Source organism: Symphalangus syndactylus, chromosome 15, assembly GCF_028878055.3.
Source record: "Symphalangus syndactylus isolate Jambi chromosome 15, NHGRI_mSymSyn1-v2.1_pri, whole genome shotgun sequence".
Classification (NCBI taxonomy): Eukaryota; Metazoa; Chordata; class Mammalia; order Primates; family Hylobatidae; genus Symphalangus; species Symphalangus syndactylus.
In genome coordinates, this window is record NC_072437.2 from 47674944 (window position 1) to 47695665 (window position 20722).

The 20722-nt window shown below is 38.6% G+C and overlaps 1 protein-coding gene across 11 annotated transcripts in view; it reads left to right on the plus strand.

The window, feature by feature from the left end:
• The window catches only part of KLF12 (KLF transcription factor 12), a 450646-nt gene that overhangs the window by 370298 nt on the left and 59626 nt on the right, over positions 1 to 20722 (plus strand). For 9 of the 11 annotated variants that reach the window (XM_055245003.2, XM_055245007.2, XM_055245002.2 and 6 more), the window contains one exon: positions 265 to 327. The exons of the other annotated variants lie outside the window; for them this stretch is intronic. In XM_055245003.2, the coding sequence (XP_055100978.1) occupies positions 265 to 327 (63 nt within the window). The remainder of the gene's footprint in view (positions 1 to 264; positions 328 to 20722) is intronic. 11 annotated transcript variants of the gene reach the window in all.

Consider the following 20722-nt stretch of genomic DNA (forward strand, 5'->3'; position numbering starts at 1 on the left):
TGAATGCATCAGTCCTGCTTCTGGGAGTCTTCAGAGTGAACATTATGACAGGCCTGTTGTCTTGAGAGTGGTTAAGAAGGAAAAAAGGACCACAGATTTGCAGGCATAGGAATTTAATTGCATCATTTACTAAGAGGGGATCAAGTTCTGGGGATTTCGTATTAAGCAATTCTAAAAGAAATGATTTATAAAACATGCCTTTTTTTTAATTTGCAATTGGGAATATGCTTTTTCAATGACTGGATTCTTCTCTTCTGTCTACAGGGTACATCCGTCCCCAGTATCAAGGGTCCGGGGAAATCGAATGAATAATCAAAAGTTTCCTTGGTGAGTATACAGTCTAACATGAGTATTTGTAGGTCTTACGGGAAACTTTAATAGGGCTTATGTTAAAATTAAGAGAATTAGTCCTACTTCTCTATACAGAGTACATTCCTGCTAACTGGACTATGTGGTCTTCCTTTCCTCTGGACAGTTTGAAATAAATATTGATAGAGTTCCTTTCCAGCCCAAACTCTTCATTCACCAAAAACCCTGAGTGTAACTTCTTTTTTAACAGATATGATCTAAGTTCCCAAGATTATAAACTCTTACCTATTTTAAAGAATGTTTTCCTTTTTTTCTAAGATAGATAGACCCAGATATTTCGCAGATACCAACTTCAACTTCTCATGAAGATTTCCACAGTTAATGAATCTGTTACATTAGTTTTGGGGATTACAACGAACTCGGTGATTTTTTTTTCCTTCCCCGTAGCCTTAAATATCCAGGATTTTTTTCTTTTTTTAATTTGGGGAGTACTAAGATCTTCTTTAACTGATGAGTTCTTGAACAAAAATATAGATGGAATTTTGCAGAAACAACCTGAAAAGTTATTTCAACCAGAAAACATAGATTATCGATTCTTTAGAGAAGCGATTTAAAGTGTTTCACAAATATTTCATGTGAAACAACAAAAAAAGTAGGCTCAATATCTGTATTTGTTTATATTACTCCATTCCACAAAGTTAACCTTTTAACACATAATGTATTATTAAGAAAAAGAAAAAAGAAAAACTAAAAAAAGAAAAAAATGAACCATGGCTGTATTACTTCAAAGATGAATGGAAATTCCATTTTACTTCATTGAATTATAGTTAGAATGAGATTTTGATTAAAACTATGCCTTTTTTTAAGTATGGGAAGATGATTACCAAAGATTGAGCTTCCAAATTAATTTTATTCCTAAATCAAGATTATTTTTAGACACAAAATAATGACGCTTTGAATTTGAATCATGCCTACTCATCTCACCTCCCTTCCCCCACTAAATCTAATTAATTCTCACAATAGCTTGGTGATGTTGTTAAATATTGTACTTTTCTGTTTCACAGAGGGGGACATGGGGCACAGAGGATACAGTTATTTGCTTACACCTTGCCTCAGAGCCAGGGCATCCTTCCTGGTCTCTTACCATTGCTAAAGCATATTATCACCCTGTCTGGCCTAAAAAGCCAAGGGAGTAATAATATGATGATCATTATGTGAAAGGAAAGGGACAAATCGGGTCTGTTCTTGACTTATCACACGCCACAAGCTAATGGGTAGAGTACAGAGCTGTCAGGTATCAGATCTAGTTTCCATAACTTGGTTCTCAATGGCTAAATGTAAAACATGGAGTAAATAACAGAGTTTCTTTTCTTGACTTTTCCTCTCTGAAGTATTGAAGTAATGATGTTCCTGCATAATTCATAGCATGTTATTTGTTTAGTAAGTATAAACCACTTGTATCTCCAGAGATGTAATCCATGAAAAACAAAAGTGATGTTTACTACTAGCCTTGAGAAAATTCAACTTTTATTTATTCAACATTTATTTACAGTCCCAGGCACTGTAAGAAGTACTAGATTAGAAAGATAAATAAAACATGGTTTCTATCCTCAAGGGCCTACCTGTCTTGCAGGGCAGATGTGTGTGTATATGTGTGTGTAATGTCACATACACAGACACATATACGATACCACACAAGCACATAATATACAATGTGGGTAATGCTCTAAGGAGATATATTTATAATATAATGTTTAGAAGGAGAAGTTAGCGGCTTTATTTAAGACTAATTTGAGAGTTCATACTCAGGAGGGGGTGAAATATAAAGGAAGGAAAAAGGCTGTCAGAAAATCCATCCCAAAGAAGAAAGCTTTTGAGCAAAGACCTAGAATTAGTAAGAAAAGCAGAGTTGAGCTAGTGTTTCCTTTATAGATTGATGCACGCATAGAAAGACCTGGAGATATTTCCAAATTGACTCTAGTAGGAGCATACATGGATTTAATACGCGTATGTTATTTGGTCATGAGCTAGCTAAGATTTCTATGATATATACTACCTTGAATCTTCCTTAGGTAAATACTGTGAGTCTAGTATATGGAAATACATCACCTGGCTGGGAAGAAGCCCCATGAATCACCCAGCCTGTACTTCTACTAAAGTGATAAACACTTACTATTTCTTTGTGAAATATTGGCCCTGAAAATTCAGAAAGTTTAAAGACTCACGCTGGCAGTGAAGAGGAAGGGAAAGTGATAGTTGCTGTCCCCCATCTATCAACTGGGTAATTTGTAGGATTAGATGTCAAGTTCAACACTAGCTTGGCTCTGGCTTGGGTTCAACCCGCAAACACTATATTTGAGAATTAGGAACAGTGATTTTTGTGAATCACTTAGCAAATACCCCAATCAATTAAAAAATTGTGTTCATCAAATAAGTAATTAAAATTCAGGAAAAGAAGAAAAGCCTCCAACTTAACACTATTAAGGTATGTATAGGTAAGGTATGAAAATCAGTGTGGGAAAGCCTATGGCTGTTGTTGAGTTCCCAAACCAGTGTTTATTATTGAGTTAAGATAGTTTAAACTTTTAACTAGCATTTTTCTTTGCATAATATTGTTACGAGAGGCAGCATCCACTGGCCTAATTCATCTGGGAACATTTCCTCTGGAGCTGAAGAAAAAGAATATCTGTATAAGGCAAACAAAATCCACTGGAATTGAAAGTGTGGTAATATTGTACATACCCAGGGAGGAGATGACAGCACCAGGGCCTAAGAGGTCCAACAACATATGTTGGAGTGGAGCCAGGCTTGCTATAACTGTCTGCTAACTCCAAGGGATTAAAGAATGGCAATAAGAACTTCTTGCAGGTATGTTAGCACCCCAATAACAAATACCAGATCATTGTACAACTCATTTAGTATTGAATTAATTAAAGGTAGCAAGCCAGGCCAGACATAAACTCTGTTCATCAAAATGTTTGTCCCCTCAGTACCACCACGCACTAGGAATATTTACTGATTTGAAGATTGATGAAGCCTTTGGGGTTTCATTCTCTATTTCATCAGACCACTCCTCTTTACCTTCACCCTTGTCCCTAAATGGAAGTGAGCATGCCTTCCTTTCTCCAGTGACTGTGATAGGGAAGTAAAAACCTCTTTTCCTTCTACCTATCTTAGGTTTATTGGCTGCGGCCCTGTAAATTAGACTGACAAAAGACAGATTAACAAAGAAAAATGAGCAGAAGTTTATTAATATGTGTATTTACATACACACATGTACACATGGGCATGAGTAACCCAGAGAGGTGGTTAGAGCTTGGACTTTTAGAGCATCTTAACAACAACAACAACAACAACAAAACACACAGTTTTTTAGAGAAGTGAAAAAGACAAAGGAAAAGGATTTTGGGCTTCTAGGGGGTGCAATTGTAGGAAGGTAAATATACAGGAGAAACTAATGGGAAATAAGGGATAGTAAGATGTGTTGTGCAGATTCCTCTGATGCCATCTCTGTGTTGATATAGGAGAGTTGTCTCCAGTGATTAAGAATTGCCTTGCCCTTCCTGGTAGAAAGAGGGAGAGCAGAGACTTTTTCTTGTGTCTCCTCCTTTTTCGTTGCCTGTAGCTCATAATAATTCTTATGCCAAAGTGGCAAATTTTGAAGTGGTATATTCTACTACCCTTCACGTTATAAACCATTTTTAGAATATTTGCTACTCTTTCTTGCATACAATAATGCCAGAAAAACACTATTTTTCTGCGTTTGAGGCAAATGTGGAAAACTTCTTATTAGAGAGTTGAATGTGAAGATAAACTTTTCTTCTTGGCAGATCTTTTTAATTGAGATGATTGTATCCTAATATCAAACCCACAGGAGAGCAGCTGTTTCCAGGTCATATTCAGCTGTTTTATTCCTAAAGATATAACAGAAATCTGTAAGCCACATTTTGGTGTGTCTATGTAGGCTGGCATAGGACAGGGTGGTGTTTAGTGGGAAATATCTGTGAACCAATTATTGAAGTTGACTTAAGGCTCCAGAAATCTCCAGAATCCATGTTCATATTCTAAAGACGTGCACATTTATATATGCTCCATCTTTAGATTTTCACTTTCTTTTTTCCTCTCCACTTCTCACTCCATCCTGCTCCATTTTTAAGGTTTTAAAGGACTTGGGCATGTGTCGTTGCTTGATAATGGTGGTGGTAGTGTTTGTGCTGTGTACCTAAAACATGTATCAAGGGCTGTTATGTAACAGTGGTAGTGGGAGTCACATAATACAAACTTTATGGGCTATTTATATGATAACATAGGAAATAAAGCGTTATTAATAGTAATCATTGGCCAAGTGTGGTGGCTCAGAGCACCTGTGACCCCAGCACTTTGGGAGGCTGAAGCTAAAGAATCGCCTGAGCCCAGGAGTTTAAGACCAGCTGGGCAACATAGTGAGACTCCAGCTCACTATTTTTTACTTGCTTTTTAAAATTAGCCAGGTGTGATGGTATGCACCTGTAGTCCTAGCTACTCAGGAGGCTGAGGCAGGAGCCTTGAGCCCAGGAATTCAAGGCTACAGTGAGGTATGATTGTGCCACCTCATTCCAGCCTGGGCAACAGAGCGAGACTCTCTGAAAAAACTATATATGTAGGAATTGTCATTAGTAAAATAGAAGTAATTTTGTAGTTTTTCTAACCAATTGGATGCTGCCACTACCAGTCTCTATTATTATTTATTTATTACTAATGTGCCTAAGATTTTATGTAGCTATATACACAAAAAGGCTCCAGTGTTAATGAAGTCTCTATGCAAATTATGATGCATTCTGGGTGTGAATCATTTTTCACATTTGGGTGTGAAAAAGTTCTGTGTCACAAATTTTTGTGGAGGGCAGGAAGAGCCTTTTCACACTTTAATGTTTTAGTGTGGATGTATGGTGCTACAGTGAACTTAAATATTTATATTCATACAGTTGCAAATGTTAGACATGACTTCATGGAATCTTTTTGAGGGATATAACTCGGAGAGTTTTGTCCTAAAAATGAGAACATTCTTTCTTGCTTAACCCTTTTTCCTTAACAGAGGAAGGCACTGAAGTTGTTGATACTGGAAATCTCTCAGAAATCTAATGTAGAACAGTCTTTTGAGGAGGGACAGAGCATTTCCAAATCACCAACTTCAAGGCTATAAAGGAAATGCAAGCATCATCAAGTGCAGTTCAACCTCTTCACCTTACAAATGGAGGCCGCCAGACAAAAATGATACATGCCAAACCTAGGCGTAAATCCAAGCCTCTCTGTGCCTGTTCATCCAGGCCTCTGCGTGCCTATCCAGTAGTCTTTCCATGACGTGGCAGTTGTCCACCTGTGTGGAGAGCAAGAGAAATGTGAATGTTTAATTCATTACAAGCTAAGCAGAAGGCTTTTGCCTGGGAAATTCCCATTAGATTGATGGGATGGGAGAGCAAAGGAGAAACAGGAGAAGCTTAATGAAGACGTTGCTCCTCACACCAGTATGTGGCACTTACTCCCTGCCAGAATGTTTACTCATCATCTTGCAGATCCTTGCATGCTCGTTATTTATAGATAATATTGATTTTCTTATTTTAATTACTAGAGTATTTCCCAGCCTTGCTTCTTGACTTACAGAGCAAAAATTATATTATGCGTGGACTTTAATAAGTGGAAATTCCAGTTCCACTTATGAGGAACTGGAATTAGGAATTAGGCAAAGCCTTCATGGTCTTTTTAAGCCATGCGTGTTGGCAAATAAGTCACAGAAGGTTACCTTTAGGTTTGTTTTGGAAGCATGCTGTCTCCAAAGTTTGATAAGAGATTTGGAATACGGGCCATAGTTGATGTCATCGTTAACCTGCTTGCAAGTTCTCTGTATATGTACTGAATTACAATAAAAAGAAGTGCGGGGTGATGTTACATTTTAAATCCCTCCAAATTCACATCTTTTCTTTGCTATAATGCAGTATTGCCTATTAATTTCTTTAATGACTTTACCTCCTCAAATTTAGCTTGGGGACAATTACTTACACTTCAGTCTTATGTTCTGTCTTCCAAAGTGACCGTATGAAAGAACTTTGGCCTAATTTTCTTAACTTCTCTATCACCCAGAATTTCAGCAAGAGAGATTCATGATAAAAGTAGTTTTTATATTCCTCCTTGTATCAGCTGATTTTTGCCTCTAGTATTTCTTTAGTAACAGTAAAGATGATATAAGGGAAAAAAAATAAAGTAGATAATTTTCTGTAATTATTTTCCTAATTATAGGAGAATTAAGGCTGTAAGATCATGCTGAGGCCGTAAAGGTTACCACTTCTGAGACATTTTCATATTAAAAACCCAGGAATAGTTTATCAACCTGAAGCTCAGAACCGTATTAATACTGTACTGGAAACCTAACATGTGAACCCCTAAGACATGTCATTGTACTCTTTGTTGATTCCTGGTATCTTCCCAGCACTGTACCCAGGTGTGGTGCTATCATGTGATAAAACATCTCTGTCATACTAACTAATTATAGCATGAACAGTTAATATTGTTCACAATTCCAAACAACTTTGTAATTCTGGGGTTTGTAGTCTATTGTTGTCTATTTTTGTTCTTACAGTGGTTTTATACAGCAGAGGAAATTTAAAATTCCCAGTCTGAAATCATGATTTACTCTAGCAAAGCTGCTTAAACTACTGCTTCTTGTAGGGGTTTAAATTGTATGATGTGGGTTATTCTCCATCCCAAACCTCTTCCTTTTAAAGTTGTTCAGATGTAGAACTTTAAAATAGCTGGGTGCAGTAGACCGGTTCCTGTAATCCCAGAGACTTGAGAGACTGAGGCAGGAGGATCACTTGAGCCCAGGAGTTCAAGACCAGCCCCGGCAACATAGCAAGACCAACCCCTGTCTCTAAAAAAAAGAAAAATTAAAACTTAAAACAATGGTCATGTCATAATGAAACATGAAGAAGGGAATGTGGGGAGTCATAAATAACTGATACAGAAAAAAGACTGTGTCTCAATATGAAAAAATATATGTATCTGTGATAGCACCAGTACCAATCATGTTTAATTAACATATCAACTTAAAATGAAGAAGGATTTTATTTCATATATATATATATAAAGAAGCCACATCCTTTCTTCATCTTTCATAGTATTTTTCAGTGGATATATTTGGGCTTAAAAAATTGGCTATCAATTATAAACTATGGCTGTCTTCTAAATATGCATTTGAAAGAATAATGACTAAAATTGGAACCCAATCAAAAATCTGAATGTGTTCATGCATATGCTGGAAATACTGCTCAGGATAATAAATCTTAAGGGGTTCCCTGCAGGAATGCTCCGTGTGCCAGAAGTTTTGTTCTGGTTTTCATCTGCCGGTCACATTTGCAATGTCATCTTTCTAGCCACAGAGAGTTCTCCATGTACACATGGACAGTGAACTAGCAGTTTTAAAATCAAACATATTCTTACCTCAATATAATTTTTCTCAGTTGACCACCAGATTTTCATAAAGTTTCTTAGTAATTTCCCTGAAACTGGCTATTTATTACATTTCTTGGCATAGTACAAGATTTGCCTAAGGTAAGACCAGTATCCTAATAATGTATTTCTTTAAATTAGTTTTAAGAGAGCAATAGATAGCATACAATGTATTTATAAAAAAGATTTAAACCAACTCAGTATCACACAGGTTTTGTCACAGCTATTTTACATAAGCCCTCAGCTAACTAATAGCTAGGGGGCTGGGGACCCTGCTAAAATCCACTGTCTACTTGTGGCCATTATCTCTGTCTAAATATTCATTTAGTTTAGTCTCTTTTATCAGATGAGGTTCTTTTTTTGTATAAATTTATGAGATACAAGTGTAATTTTGTTACATGCATAGGATTGTGTAGGCAAAGTCAGGGCTTTTAGAGTATCCATCACCCAAATAATGTATGCTGTATAGATGGGGTTCTTTTGTTGAAAGTAATGGAAACTAACTGAATATGGCTGCCTTAAGCAAAAGGTGATTTTTCAGGACGTAAGGTAGGTTATATGGAGACAAAAGAAAAGCAGAGGAGCTGGGCCTCAGGAAACACAGGAGCCAGGACAGCACCCAGCGTCCAGGGAGCAAGATTTAATCAGCAGGTACAGGCCTGGGAGGGGTCAGCTCTAGCTCCTCTATGTCACCTGCTCGATAATCACAATAGAGGAAGCTAGAGTATGATTGGTCCTGGGTTGGGTGCCCAGCCCTTGGTTACGATCCTACAAAGATGAGATGAGGTGGGAGTAGTTTCCCAAAGGAAAAGTCTTAGTACCAAAAAATGATGGGAAAGACTACTCTTTATAAATTAGAACCATCAATTTGCCCTACCTTTAAATTACCTGAAAGCTCTCATAAGAGTAGTAGCCTTTCCATGACAAGCTTGAATGCTTTCCATAAGGCCATAATGCCTTATGTTTTAGAAAGTGAAAGCACTCTATCATTAGTTACTAGGTCATTTCTCTTTGGTCTTACTCTTAGTTATCGAGCAGCCAAAATGTATGAAGGATGTTCAGTCAACATAGACACCATTCTCCTTGAAACCTAAGCGTGTTGATCTTGATCACTTTGAACCTTCATTTCTCTAAAACCCTATTTGGCATCACATATTTAAAAATGCAGCCTTTAAAACCAAACATACATAGTTATTGTGATATCACATACACAATAGGCAGAAAACAGAGGAACTGCCTATGAAATGCATAAAGCTTTGATCTACAAGCTATATTTATCTTAAATCAATAAATAAATGATATCTGACCCAAACTATTCAAATTAGGTCTTGAAAGAATCCCCAAGAGGTAAGACTCTTCATAGTATCACCTTGAAAGAAAGTGCTTCACAATTTGCAATTGCAAAAATATGCAACCAGCCCAAATGCCCATCAGTCAACAAGTGGATAAAGAAAATGTGGTGTATATATACAGTATGGAAGGCTACTCAGCCATAAAAAGGAATGAAATAATAGCATTTGCAGCAATCTGAATGTAAAAGGAGACCGTTATTCTAAGTGAAGTAACTCAGGAATGGAAAACCAAACATCGTATGTTCTCACTCATAAGTGGCAGCTAAGCTATGAGGACTCAAAAGCATAAGAATCATAGAATGGACTTTGGGGACTTGGGGGAAAAGGTGGGAGGGGGTGAGGGTACAGTGTACACTGCTCAGGTGATGGGTGCACCATAATCTCAGAAATCACCACTAAATAACTTATTTATGTAGCCAAACACTACCTGTTCTCCAAAAATCCCCTTGAAATAAAAAAAAAAAGAGAGAAAGTGCTTTATCAACGCTAAGTATTAGCCCACAGTCAAATTTCAACTTTATGTAAAAGGATTCTCTTACTACCACCTAGGACATTCATTGACATGCCCAGCATTGGGTAAACAAGGCTATAATTTCCTTCAGGTCTCTTGAGCTTTTCCTAAATCTAACAGTTGAGAATTCTGAGCTGGAGGGTATATTTAGGTAGGACTACTGTTCAATACATTACATAAATATGTGCTTGTATGTTACCATGTTTTTGTGATTCTTTAAATCTTCTCTTCCATCCTATCTATAATGTGTTTGGAACACCCTCATAAATGGATATATCATAGGATTAAATTGATATTGTAAAATAGAAGTCTCTCCAATTCCATCTCTTTTTCCATTCCTGTACTCATTGCCTTTTTTCCTCAGACATCTGAAAAGAAAAAGAAATACTGCTTTTCTGAGAGTTTGCAGTTTATAGGTATGGAGAAAGAAAAGGGTACCTTTCTATTATTTTTCGTTTTAGATCTGAATTATATTGTACTCTTTGAAGAACCTTATAGCTTAACTGAAGAATGGACTGATTTCTTACAGCGAAAGTGACTTACAGTAATCTTCCCCAAACTGCACAGTCCATAAGGCATTTATTTGGGAAAGACAGGGAAGTATGGAATTGTATTAAAGGTAGGAGACAAAGGCTAAAGGCAACCATGTGACGAACAGAAGAAAGTTGCTGCCACCTAGAGGTAAAAGTTGGTAAATTTTGAGAATGTGCTGTGAATACTGAAAGATTCTTGAGTAGACATTGGTGTAATGTAATCCTAAACTGAAATGCAGCCAAGTGACTTAGTTTCTGCCTCCAGGTGAGACGAGATTTATTCCATCTCCCTTCACTCCCCATTAGTAGTGTCTCCATATTCCTCATGAGATTTTGGTGACCTGGGTGGGTTTTTGCATTTTTTGCCAGCAGTAGCGTTGTTACTGGTCATAAGAACTTAAGTTATTGAAAGTCTTCATCCTGTACAATACAATCACAGTTATTTGGAAGTCGTCATTACCATGGCTAATAGAGAATGTGTTTTCCACAGTCTTGGCTATCTTTTTTCAAATATAGTCTCAGAAGCGCCACTAAACTACAGATCTTATCAAATTGTGTGGCTGATGCTCTTTTCCTTTCTCCCAGGAGAGGGCCAGCAGCAGGAGAGGCCTGCGTGATGAGAGCCGAGGGTCCTGGGCACACCAGTCAGAGGAAAGGACGCTAGGACTCTCTTAAGTTATGCCAAGACCTAAAAACAAATGTAGCAGCACCAGTCTCCAGAACAATATGCAATTGGGCCTGTTTTCATTTTGAGTGTTAGGAATTGATTAGACGTAGCCCTAACATTTTAAAAAATTGTCAGAACATTTTTTTAGATGGAAAATTCTCCCAAATAAAGAAGCCTGGGTAGCCAGAAATTTGGTGCTGCCACATTTGGCTTGCTAGTCTCTCTTTTCAGGACAACCATATTGCACAAACCCAGGGGGCACTATTCACATCATATTCTATGTAAAGAGTACCTCCAAGAGCATTAAAGGAAAACTATTGGCATAGAAAGGTGAGAAAATAGGAAGAGAATATATGTGTGAGTTTCCATGTCTGCCTCTCTCTCCTCTCCTAAGCGGGAGGCTTGATTGAATGCTATTGATGATGGCTTTCAAGGAGAAAAGGGCTCCAAAAAATACAAGAAGATCCAAACCACACCTTTTACAAAGTGGGCATCGCAATCAGAGTGTTCTTTGTTTGTCTTACACCCTTCTGCTTCCTTAGAATGCGTTAGTCGAGCCTCTTCTCTGCCTAGCTTCCACGTGGGCCTTTACTTGCTTGTCATTTTTATTTTCTCCTAGCCTGTATTTAATTTTAATCCTCAACTTAAGTATTTAAATTCTATGTCACTTACAAACCTGATCATCTTTTGAAATTGCCAGAGATTGACTTTTTTTTTTTTTTTACACTTGGTAGCATCATCACTTTTCCAGAATGTTTGTGTTCATTCATCTGTTCCCTCTTCAGTAAAATTATGGTGCCTGCAATGATCCAGCCTCTTTCTGTGCTCTAGGGGCACAGTATTTAACAAGACAAACGTGGCCCCCACTTCGTACCGTGTAGTGGAGCAAGAGTGACAACTGGCTAGCATCTGGTAGTGAAAAGTGCCCTGATGAAAATGTAATGAGGATATGATTGGAGATGACTAGAAAGCAATCCAAGGGGTTTGGCCAGAAAGTGCCTCTTGAAAGGAGGTGACTTGGCATCCGGGAGCTGAATGACAGGAAGGAGCCATCTGGGTGAGGGTCTGGGCACATTATTCCAGGTGCTAGAAACAGTTCACACAAAGGCCTTCGGATGGGAACAAACATTGACATTCAAGGAACAAAAAGTGAATGAGGGGGAGTGTGAAACAACCTCAGCTCAGAGAGGTCGGTGGGAGCAGAACCATGTAGTCCACAGTCTGGGTGTGACGGGAGCCGGGGACGACTTTGAGCGGGAGAGTGAAGTGATGGAGTTGTATGTTTCAGGCCTAGCAGCTCGTTGGAGAAAAGGCTGTAAGAGTGTGGAAGGAGGCTGGGCATGGTGGCTCACACCTGTAATCCCAGCACTTTGGGAGGCCAAGGTGGGTGGATCACAAGGTCAGGAGTTCGAGACCAGTCTGGTCAATACAGTGAAACCCTATCTCTACTAAAAAATACAAAAGTTAGCCAGGTGTGGTGGCAGGCACCTGTAATCTCAGCTACTCAGGAGGCTGAGGCAGGAGAATAGCTTGAACCCGGGAGGCAGAGGTTACAGTGAGCTGAGATCGTGCCACACCTGGCTGACAGAGCAAGACTCCATCTCAAAAAAAAAAAAAAAAAGTGTGGAAGGGAGCAGGGGAATGAGTGGGGGGCCAAGGCTGTGGCTGAGGAAAAAGACGTGCTAGCCGTGACTAGAATGGTATCCACAGAAGGAGAGAAGTGGATACAACTAGGATGTGTTCTGAAAACTGTTAACAGCAGTTGCTTATGGAAGGAAATGAAGAGAAGAATCAAGGATGACACCTAGTTTTAGTGTGAGCAACTGGTGGTTGTGGTTGGGAATTTAAAGCAGAGGGCAAATCTGTAGATGTAAATGTAAGTGCCATTGGCATATAAATGATAGTTACCATGGGGTGCATGTGTGTGGTGTGGGTGTGTCTATTTGATGTTAAGGGACATCAAATCCCAAGAACAGTTCCTGAGATGAAGAAAATCTGAAGGTAAAAATGCCTGCAAACCATTAACTAGAGGCTGTAAAAATGTACAGTGGATGAGCCACAAACATCAAGAGGTGGCTGGGCATGATGGCTCATGCCTGTAATCCCAGCACTTTGGGAGGCCAATGCAGATAGATCTCTTGAGCTCAGGAGTTCAAGACCAGCCTGGCCAGCATGACGAAACCCCATCTCTACAAAAAATACAACAATTAGCTGGGTGCGGTGGCATTTGCCTGTACTCCTAGCTACTTAGGAGGCCGAGGCAGGAGAATCGCTTGAACCCGGGAGGCCGAGTTTGCAGTGAGCACTCCAGCCTGGGCAACAGAGTGACACTGTCTCAAAAAATAAAAAGTAAAATAAATCTATAGGTAAACTGGACAGAAGCTGTATCAATGTATGTAAGGCTGTCTGTGTGTGTCCTCAGGGTGCAAAGGACCCTGTAAGTTTCAGCCAATTTCTTCACCCCACATGCACATGCTGTCAGCAGCCTATTGTAAAATGATGCCACTTACCCCCAGTAGATGTCCAGCCCCGGACTGCTCGTTGAGGTATCTGACTTCAACTGAATAAATAGATCTTAATATATGAGGACCTATTTTCCCAAAACTCCAAGTACCCTGATGTCTTTCTTCCACAAGAAGACTTTAGCATCGGAAGAGCCATTTAGTCTATCTGTTCATATTCCCTAACCTCAGTCTTCTCATTCCTCATCTACAAAATCACCCAAGCTAGAAACCTCATGATAACTCCAGCTCTATCATAACCCACATTTATTTGATCAAATGAGTCCAGCATTCCTCTTCCTAAATATTTCTTGGCAGTGTTGGCTCTTCCTCACCCCACGTGCCCTCATCATCTCTTGCCTGAAACATTACCCTAAGCTCCTAACAGGTCCGTTTAGATTCCGTCTTACACCAGTCAGAATGGCTATTATTAAAAAGTCAAAAAACAGATGTTGGCAAGGATGCAGAGAAAAAGGAACACCTATACACTGTTGGTGGGAATGTAAATTAACACAGCCTCTATGGAAAACAGTATGAACATTTCTCAAAGAGCTGAAAGTATAACTACCATTTGATCTGGCGGTCTCATTAATGGGTGTCTACCCAAAGGAAAAGGAATCATTATATCAAAAAGATACCTGCACTCATTTGTTTATCACAGCACTATTCACAATAGTAAAGTCATGGAATCAACCTAAGTGTCTATCAGCAAATGACTGGATAAAGAAAATGTAGCATGTATACACCATGGAATTCTAGGTTCAGTTCTTTCTACTCCTCCTCTGAATCCAATCATTGCCTTGCCTACAGTGATTATTATAAAATGCAAATGGGATTGCTCCTGTCTTTACAATTCTGTGGTAGTGTGCCATGATTTAGAAGCCCAAAGCCCTTAACACTACATATAAGGCCCTTTGCATCACATAACTCTTTTCCATCTCACTTCTCATAAATTGTTTCCATCTTCCCGTGGACCCTAAATTCCAGCCACACTGAACTTGTTACATTTCCCGAAACACCTTGATCACCAAGGAAACTAATTCTCAAAAACTCAGTTTAAAAACGTTCTTCTGCATCAGGAAAAAATAGCTAATGCATTCTGGGCGTAATACCTAGGTGATGGGTTGATAGGTGCAGCAAATCACCATGGTAGACATTTACCTGTGTAACAAACCTGCATGTCCTGCACATGTACCCCAGAATTTAAAATTAAATTGAAAAATGCTCTTCTGTGAAGAGTTCCCTGCAGTCCCCCCACCCATCAGCCTCTTCTTCCTCTCTGATCCAATGCCACTGTATGGAGCATAGCATCACTTTTATCATGATTTACTGTATTTATTGGCCCGTGTATAATGCTCTTTCCACCTTCTCCTCAAGACTGAGGCCCTCCAGTATGAAGGCTGTCCTTGCCCGGCTCCAAGCACAGCACATGTGGCAGCAGGCTCAAGGCATATTGATCAGTGAAATGAAGACACCTCTTCCACTATCCTCATCTATTGGTAGGAAAACTGAAGCCCGGGGTTTGAATGATTTTGTCCAAATTTGCACAGGAGCTAGGATTAGAACTTAGAACTTCTGCCTCCTGACTTTGGCGGTTCCCTTTCCACATTTTGATGGCTGTTTCCCATTCCTTATTCAGTATTTTCAGAAAAGTAGAAATATTCAAATTCAGAGGATAGCAAGACATGTTTTCACATTAGAGACATCTTTAAACATTGGTTTACATGATTTCTGCCCTCTCTCTGTTTATCATTGTTATGCCTGACAGAATGTTTGAAGAATAATGGTGGCTACTGACCTGAATTTCAGAAGCTAAGATTTTAGGCCTGTTCTGTCACTCTCTAATTACATGATGTGGGGCAAGATTGAGTCCCTTATGCCTGATCTTGCCTGTTTTTTCCACGGGATTATGTGAAAATAAATGGAGATGAGTATGTAGGAAAGTGCTTTCTGTCACGGAAGGCAGGATGCTACAAAATACCTCTGCAGTATTGTCACTGTTCACTTTTCTCTTAAATATAACCACTTTTATTGATGCTTTAGAAAGAAAAAAAAACTGTCAGAAGTTTCCTTTCTCTTCTTTCAACAATCCATATCGTATTATAAAAGATTGGAATTCTAATTCTTACCTCCACCTGATTTTTAGGTTTGTGGCCTTCCCTCTGAGCCACTTGATCCTGAATTTAATTATCAGGCTTACATTAACACACTGTCTCTTTGCTTGCTCTGCCTAGCAGTTCTTCATGGCTGAGTGAAAAGAGCTTGATTAGTAAAAGCTTACCCTTTTATATTTCCTTGCAATTAGTCCAATAAAAAAGCATCACCCTTGGATGGGCTTTGTGTGGCTATTTTTTAAAAATTCTTTTTCCTTTGGCTGTGCTAATTTGTTGGCTTTTTGTCTCTTGTGTATATTAATGAATTTGAAGATCAATCTTTTAGTTTTTATTGTCACACCTTTGAAGACACAAACACCTTCAAACATTAAAACTCTGGAAATAGGATTTAGAGTGAGATTTAAATGCAGGCTCTGTTGTTTAATGGGATTAATGCATACGACATTTTCACATGAACAAAGAATAAATATCTTTTTTTCTTTTTAATCTCTTAGCTGAATCAACAGGTACTGAATTTTAAGTGGCACTGTGCAAAGTGTCAATCCTTGTTGGTATAAAGAGGTAAACCATTTATCTTTCTGAGGGCTGAGAAGCTGGGCCTCCCCCAGGATTGTAGCAAGCTGAGGGCCCGTGGTCTTAGAACACACACTGAGAAAAAACTGAACATGGGTACTCTGTAGGAAATGACCATCAAAGTAAATCTAGTGTTAATTGACCACAGAGGGAGATGTGGCCTCTGAAGTACTGAACTTACAGGCTTTTATTCTCTAGTAACTTTCCTAAGGCCTTTAAAACTGACATGGGGTGAATACATATAAAGAACAGGAGTCCAAACAACTCAATGGAAAGAGCACAGCTTTGGAATCAAAGGATGCAGATTCAAATCCTACCTGCTATTGGCTTTTGGCATTAAGCAAATCATCAAACTCTTCACTATCATTTCCTCTGGGGTAATATATGACAAAAATATCTCTCCCAGAGATCCGCATATTAAAATTTAAATGTATTTGGCGTAACTTGGCCTGCCATTAAAAAAATACCATAGATTGTGTGGCTACAACCACAGGACTCTTTGTCACAGTTTTGGAGGCTGGGAAGTCCAACAGCAAGCCATCTTCTGATTCAGTTCCCAGGGAAGGCTTTCTTCCTGGCTAGCAGAGTGCACCTTTTCTCTGTGTGTCAAAAAGTGGAGAGAGAAGAGAACTTTGATACTTCTTCCTCTTCTTATAAAAGTACACTAATCCCATCCTAAGGGCCCCACCACCCTCATGACCTGATCTAAACCTAATCCCCAAAGGCCCCATCTCCAGATACCATTGCATTGAAGATTACGGCTTCAACATGTGAATTTTGGGGGACACAGACATTCAGTCCATAACTGTTAATTCAGATTAAAGGTCTGAACAGACAAGGATCATATATAATATTATTTTTATTAAAATACCAACTTCTGATTATCAGCTCCCTTGAAACTTAAACATCACTTCAGTCCAACTTTGTCTTCTGTGTGACAAAGGAATCTGATATGGGATTAGAAATGGGCCCTGGAATCAGTAATTTGCTCCCAGGCATGCCTGGTTATATTGGTGGTAAATAATTCATCCTCTGGTGATAGAGGTGGGTCTCCAAAGTGATTCTCCACAAATTCATCGTTTTCAATACTTCCCTCGAGGGGAAACAGTGAAGTCTGATTTTGCCAGAAATGGACATGGTACTATGTTAGAACCACCTTTCAATGATATTTTACATTCTTAAGCTTTTCACAGTTTTCACACAGTTCATAGATATCATTTTATTTATTTCTCAGACCCATTCTGTGACATGTCTTGAAGAACGGTTTTATTTTAATCTTTAAAATGAAAAGAGAAAGAATACAGTAGGGATCAATAAATCAGACTGCCTATTTTCATATTTCAGCTACTATATATTAACTCTGTAACCTCGAGCAAGTTATTTTATATCTCTGAGTCTCTGGTTCCTAATCTGTAAAATGGGGCTTGCTAATAATACCTGTTTCATGGTTTTCATGAGGATTAAATGCACTATATTACATATAAAGCTCAAAGGACAGTGTTTACCAAACTCAATAAATAAATGTTGACTATTATTATAAGGGGATGCAAGACTCATTTATGTAGGGCCATGACTAATACATAGCTAACATTAATTATGTAATCTACTAGCTAAAATGTATTTTGACCCTTTAATTGATAATACAATTTGAGAGCTGGGTTAACTCAGTTCCCCAATATGATACAAGTAAGCTAACCTTGACATATCTACTGCGTCCTTCTCATTCAGTCCTTTTCCTTTACCTACCTTTTAAATGTTCATGTTCTTCAAAGTTTCATTTCCTTTTGCATACTCTCCCTTGATAACAGCCTTCTCTATAGCTAAAGCACTCACCTCTTTGCTGATGGCAGCCTGGATTCTTCATTCCTTCTCTGGATCCCTGCCATGTCTTTTTGTCATGGCCCTCAATTGTGTGCATGTAAGGAAGTATGTGTGCCTCTTTTAGACTGTAAGTCTCCAGCACCTACCATAAGGTCTGGCCCATAGTAGACACCCAGTAAATATTTAAAGAAAGAAAGAAAAAGCCGGGAGCAGTGGCTCATACCTGTAATCTCAGTACTTTAGGAGGCTGAGGCGGGTGGATCACTTGAGGTCAGGAGTTCGAGACCAGCCTGACCAACATGGTCAAACCCCGTCTCTACTAAAAATACAAAAAGATTAGCCAGGTGTGGTGGTACACACTTGTAATCTCAGCTACTTGGGAGGCTGAGGCAGGAGAATCACCCGAACCAGGGAGGCAGAGGTTGCAGTGAGCCGAGATTGTGCCATTGCACTCCAGCCTGAGCAACAGAGCAAGAGACTCCATCTCAAAAAAAAAAAAAAAAGGAGGGAGGGAGGGGCATGGCTTTAAGCTGAAATATCCTAATTCTTGTAGTTTCAACTCCATAATTAAATCACTCAATTTTTTAAGAAAGATACACAAAATTTAAATAAAATGGAATGTTTTAAGACTTTCTTCAAACTTCTCTTAATTAAAATAATGAGCTAATTGAAAGCCTGACATATTTTGAGCACCTACTAGGTGCCAGGCAGTATAGTAATGCTCAGAATTAATATAAAGGTATCTAAAAGGAGCTCTGTCTTTGGAAGAATATAAAGAATATAAAGGTATCTAAAGGAGAATATAATATAAAGGCATATATAAATATAAATATATAAAGAATATAAAGATATCTAAAGGAGCTCTATCTTTGGAAGAGAATTCAAGCTATCGTGAATGAGTTAGTAAAGTTATGTTGCAGCTGTGTGTTAACAGACTTTTATATAAAAGACAGCATTGCCTCTTTGTCACAGGTTGGTCTTTCTATTCCTCACCAATTTAACATATTTAGATATTACTTCATGTGTTGGCCCTGGGAGTTAGCCTTGTTTGAGATAATAAAATTCATATTTGTTTCATTTCATTTGTAAGTTTTAAATACATCTATATTTATTGCTTTACCTCTTTAATACTTCTCTTAATGTATTTTACCACATGCAGAAACCAAAATATAATTGAATTAATATAGTCCCTGTACTGTTTGCCCATATGTACATATACACACTTCTAATTGTGGCAGTGCACAATTTTTTTTTTTTTTTGGTGGTTTCATTTGTAGATCTTTACCAGCCAGGTGCCACACCGTTGTGAAAAGTCATTAGAATGCTGATTTCTCTCTGGGTCCAGAGACCTATTTTGAAAGCATCTGATAGCGTTTTGCCTGATGCAGGCGGTGTGTACTACTTACTTTGCAGGACATTACTATCCTTGAAATGTAAAAAATGATACATCATTTAACTTTTTCCACAGTTATTGATTCAGTTATGTAGTGACATACACTTGACTTGCAAGCTTTCAAACTGGTGGGTATCTTGAAAATATCATTAAGTAAAATTAGAATCTTGGTGCTATTTTTGCTTGGTGTTATCTGAAATAATGCATAGCTTTTGCAAATTTGTGATTATTAATAGATTTGGAAGGCTTTGATTCTAGAAATTACATACATGCAGAACAATGACAAGTGTTAACAAAGGAGCATTTTCTTTTTCTTTTTACACTTAGTACTTTGACCTAGTGTATGAAAAACAGTAATTATCACATGTGATACTTTTACAAAATATAAATTCAGTCATTGTCACAATCTGGGTTGACGTTTGTTAGATATATTTTAAGGATGATAATTACCTTTAATATTTAAAAATATGTATGGTTACAGTTGTACTGGTTAGAGTATGCCCTTCAGTCCTCATCCTAGGTGACCTAAATGTCACATGATTTAATGCACTGGAGGAGGAAAACCAGAGCCTACTTCTAGGCTACTGACACAACTCCATTCATAGTGAGCTCTTTCACAACATCGTGATTTTAGTTACAATTGGATAAGAGTAGCGTCCCCTCTTTCCTACCTAAAACATATGCTTTAAATGTATGTGCATTTGTAATGTGTGTTCGCTTATGTCCCCAGGGGGTCAAAGAGCACATGTGCAAAACATAACCCCATCCTGCAGTTAATGTGTGGTAATGAACCATGGCTTAAACAATGGATACGGATGCATTAACCACAAATTCTTATAGACAATAAATGAATAAATAAGTTATTTTAATAAGTACATAGCAGTTTTAATTTTAGGTACTCGTAAAAGTGACTGATTACATTAGCAGGCCTTGGTCTAAAGAGTGCAGCTGGCTAAAACTAGACGGCTCTATAGAACTAGAAAGTGCAACCATGGCCTCAGAATTTAACACCAGGATGCATGAATGCTGAGTTCTTTTCTGACACACTAGCCTTCCTCAAAGGTAAACTCAACTAGCCACCCTCAGAAATTAATGAACCTTAATAATGTGGAGACACGCATATGCTCACCTATGCGTAGACATGCATACGTCACCTTGCAGTTATATTTTTTCATGTCTTGATGCAGGTTTGGCAAGTGCTGAGCATCGTTTTGTCATGCTCGTCCTAGGCAGCAGCCTTTCCTTCCCTGCATTGCTCTTCAGTGCCTACCTACCTGCTCCTGAAGCCCTGGGGCTCCGTAACAGTTCTTCCTGTGTTGCTTTTTCTGGCTTCATTTGCTGTTGCTGCCACCCCCAACAACCCCACGTTACTAGACCACCCCCTGGGTAGCTGACCCAGGCTCCAGGATATCCATCACACAGGCCCCAGTCACCTGCTTTTTGCTCCTACCACCAACGTGCCAAAA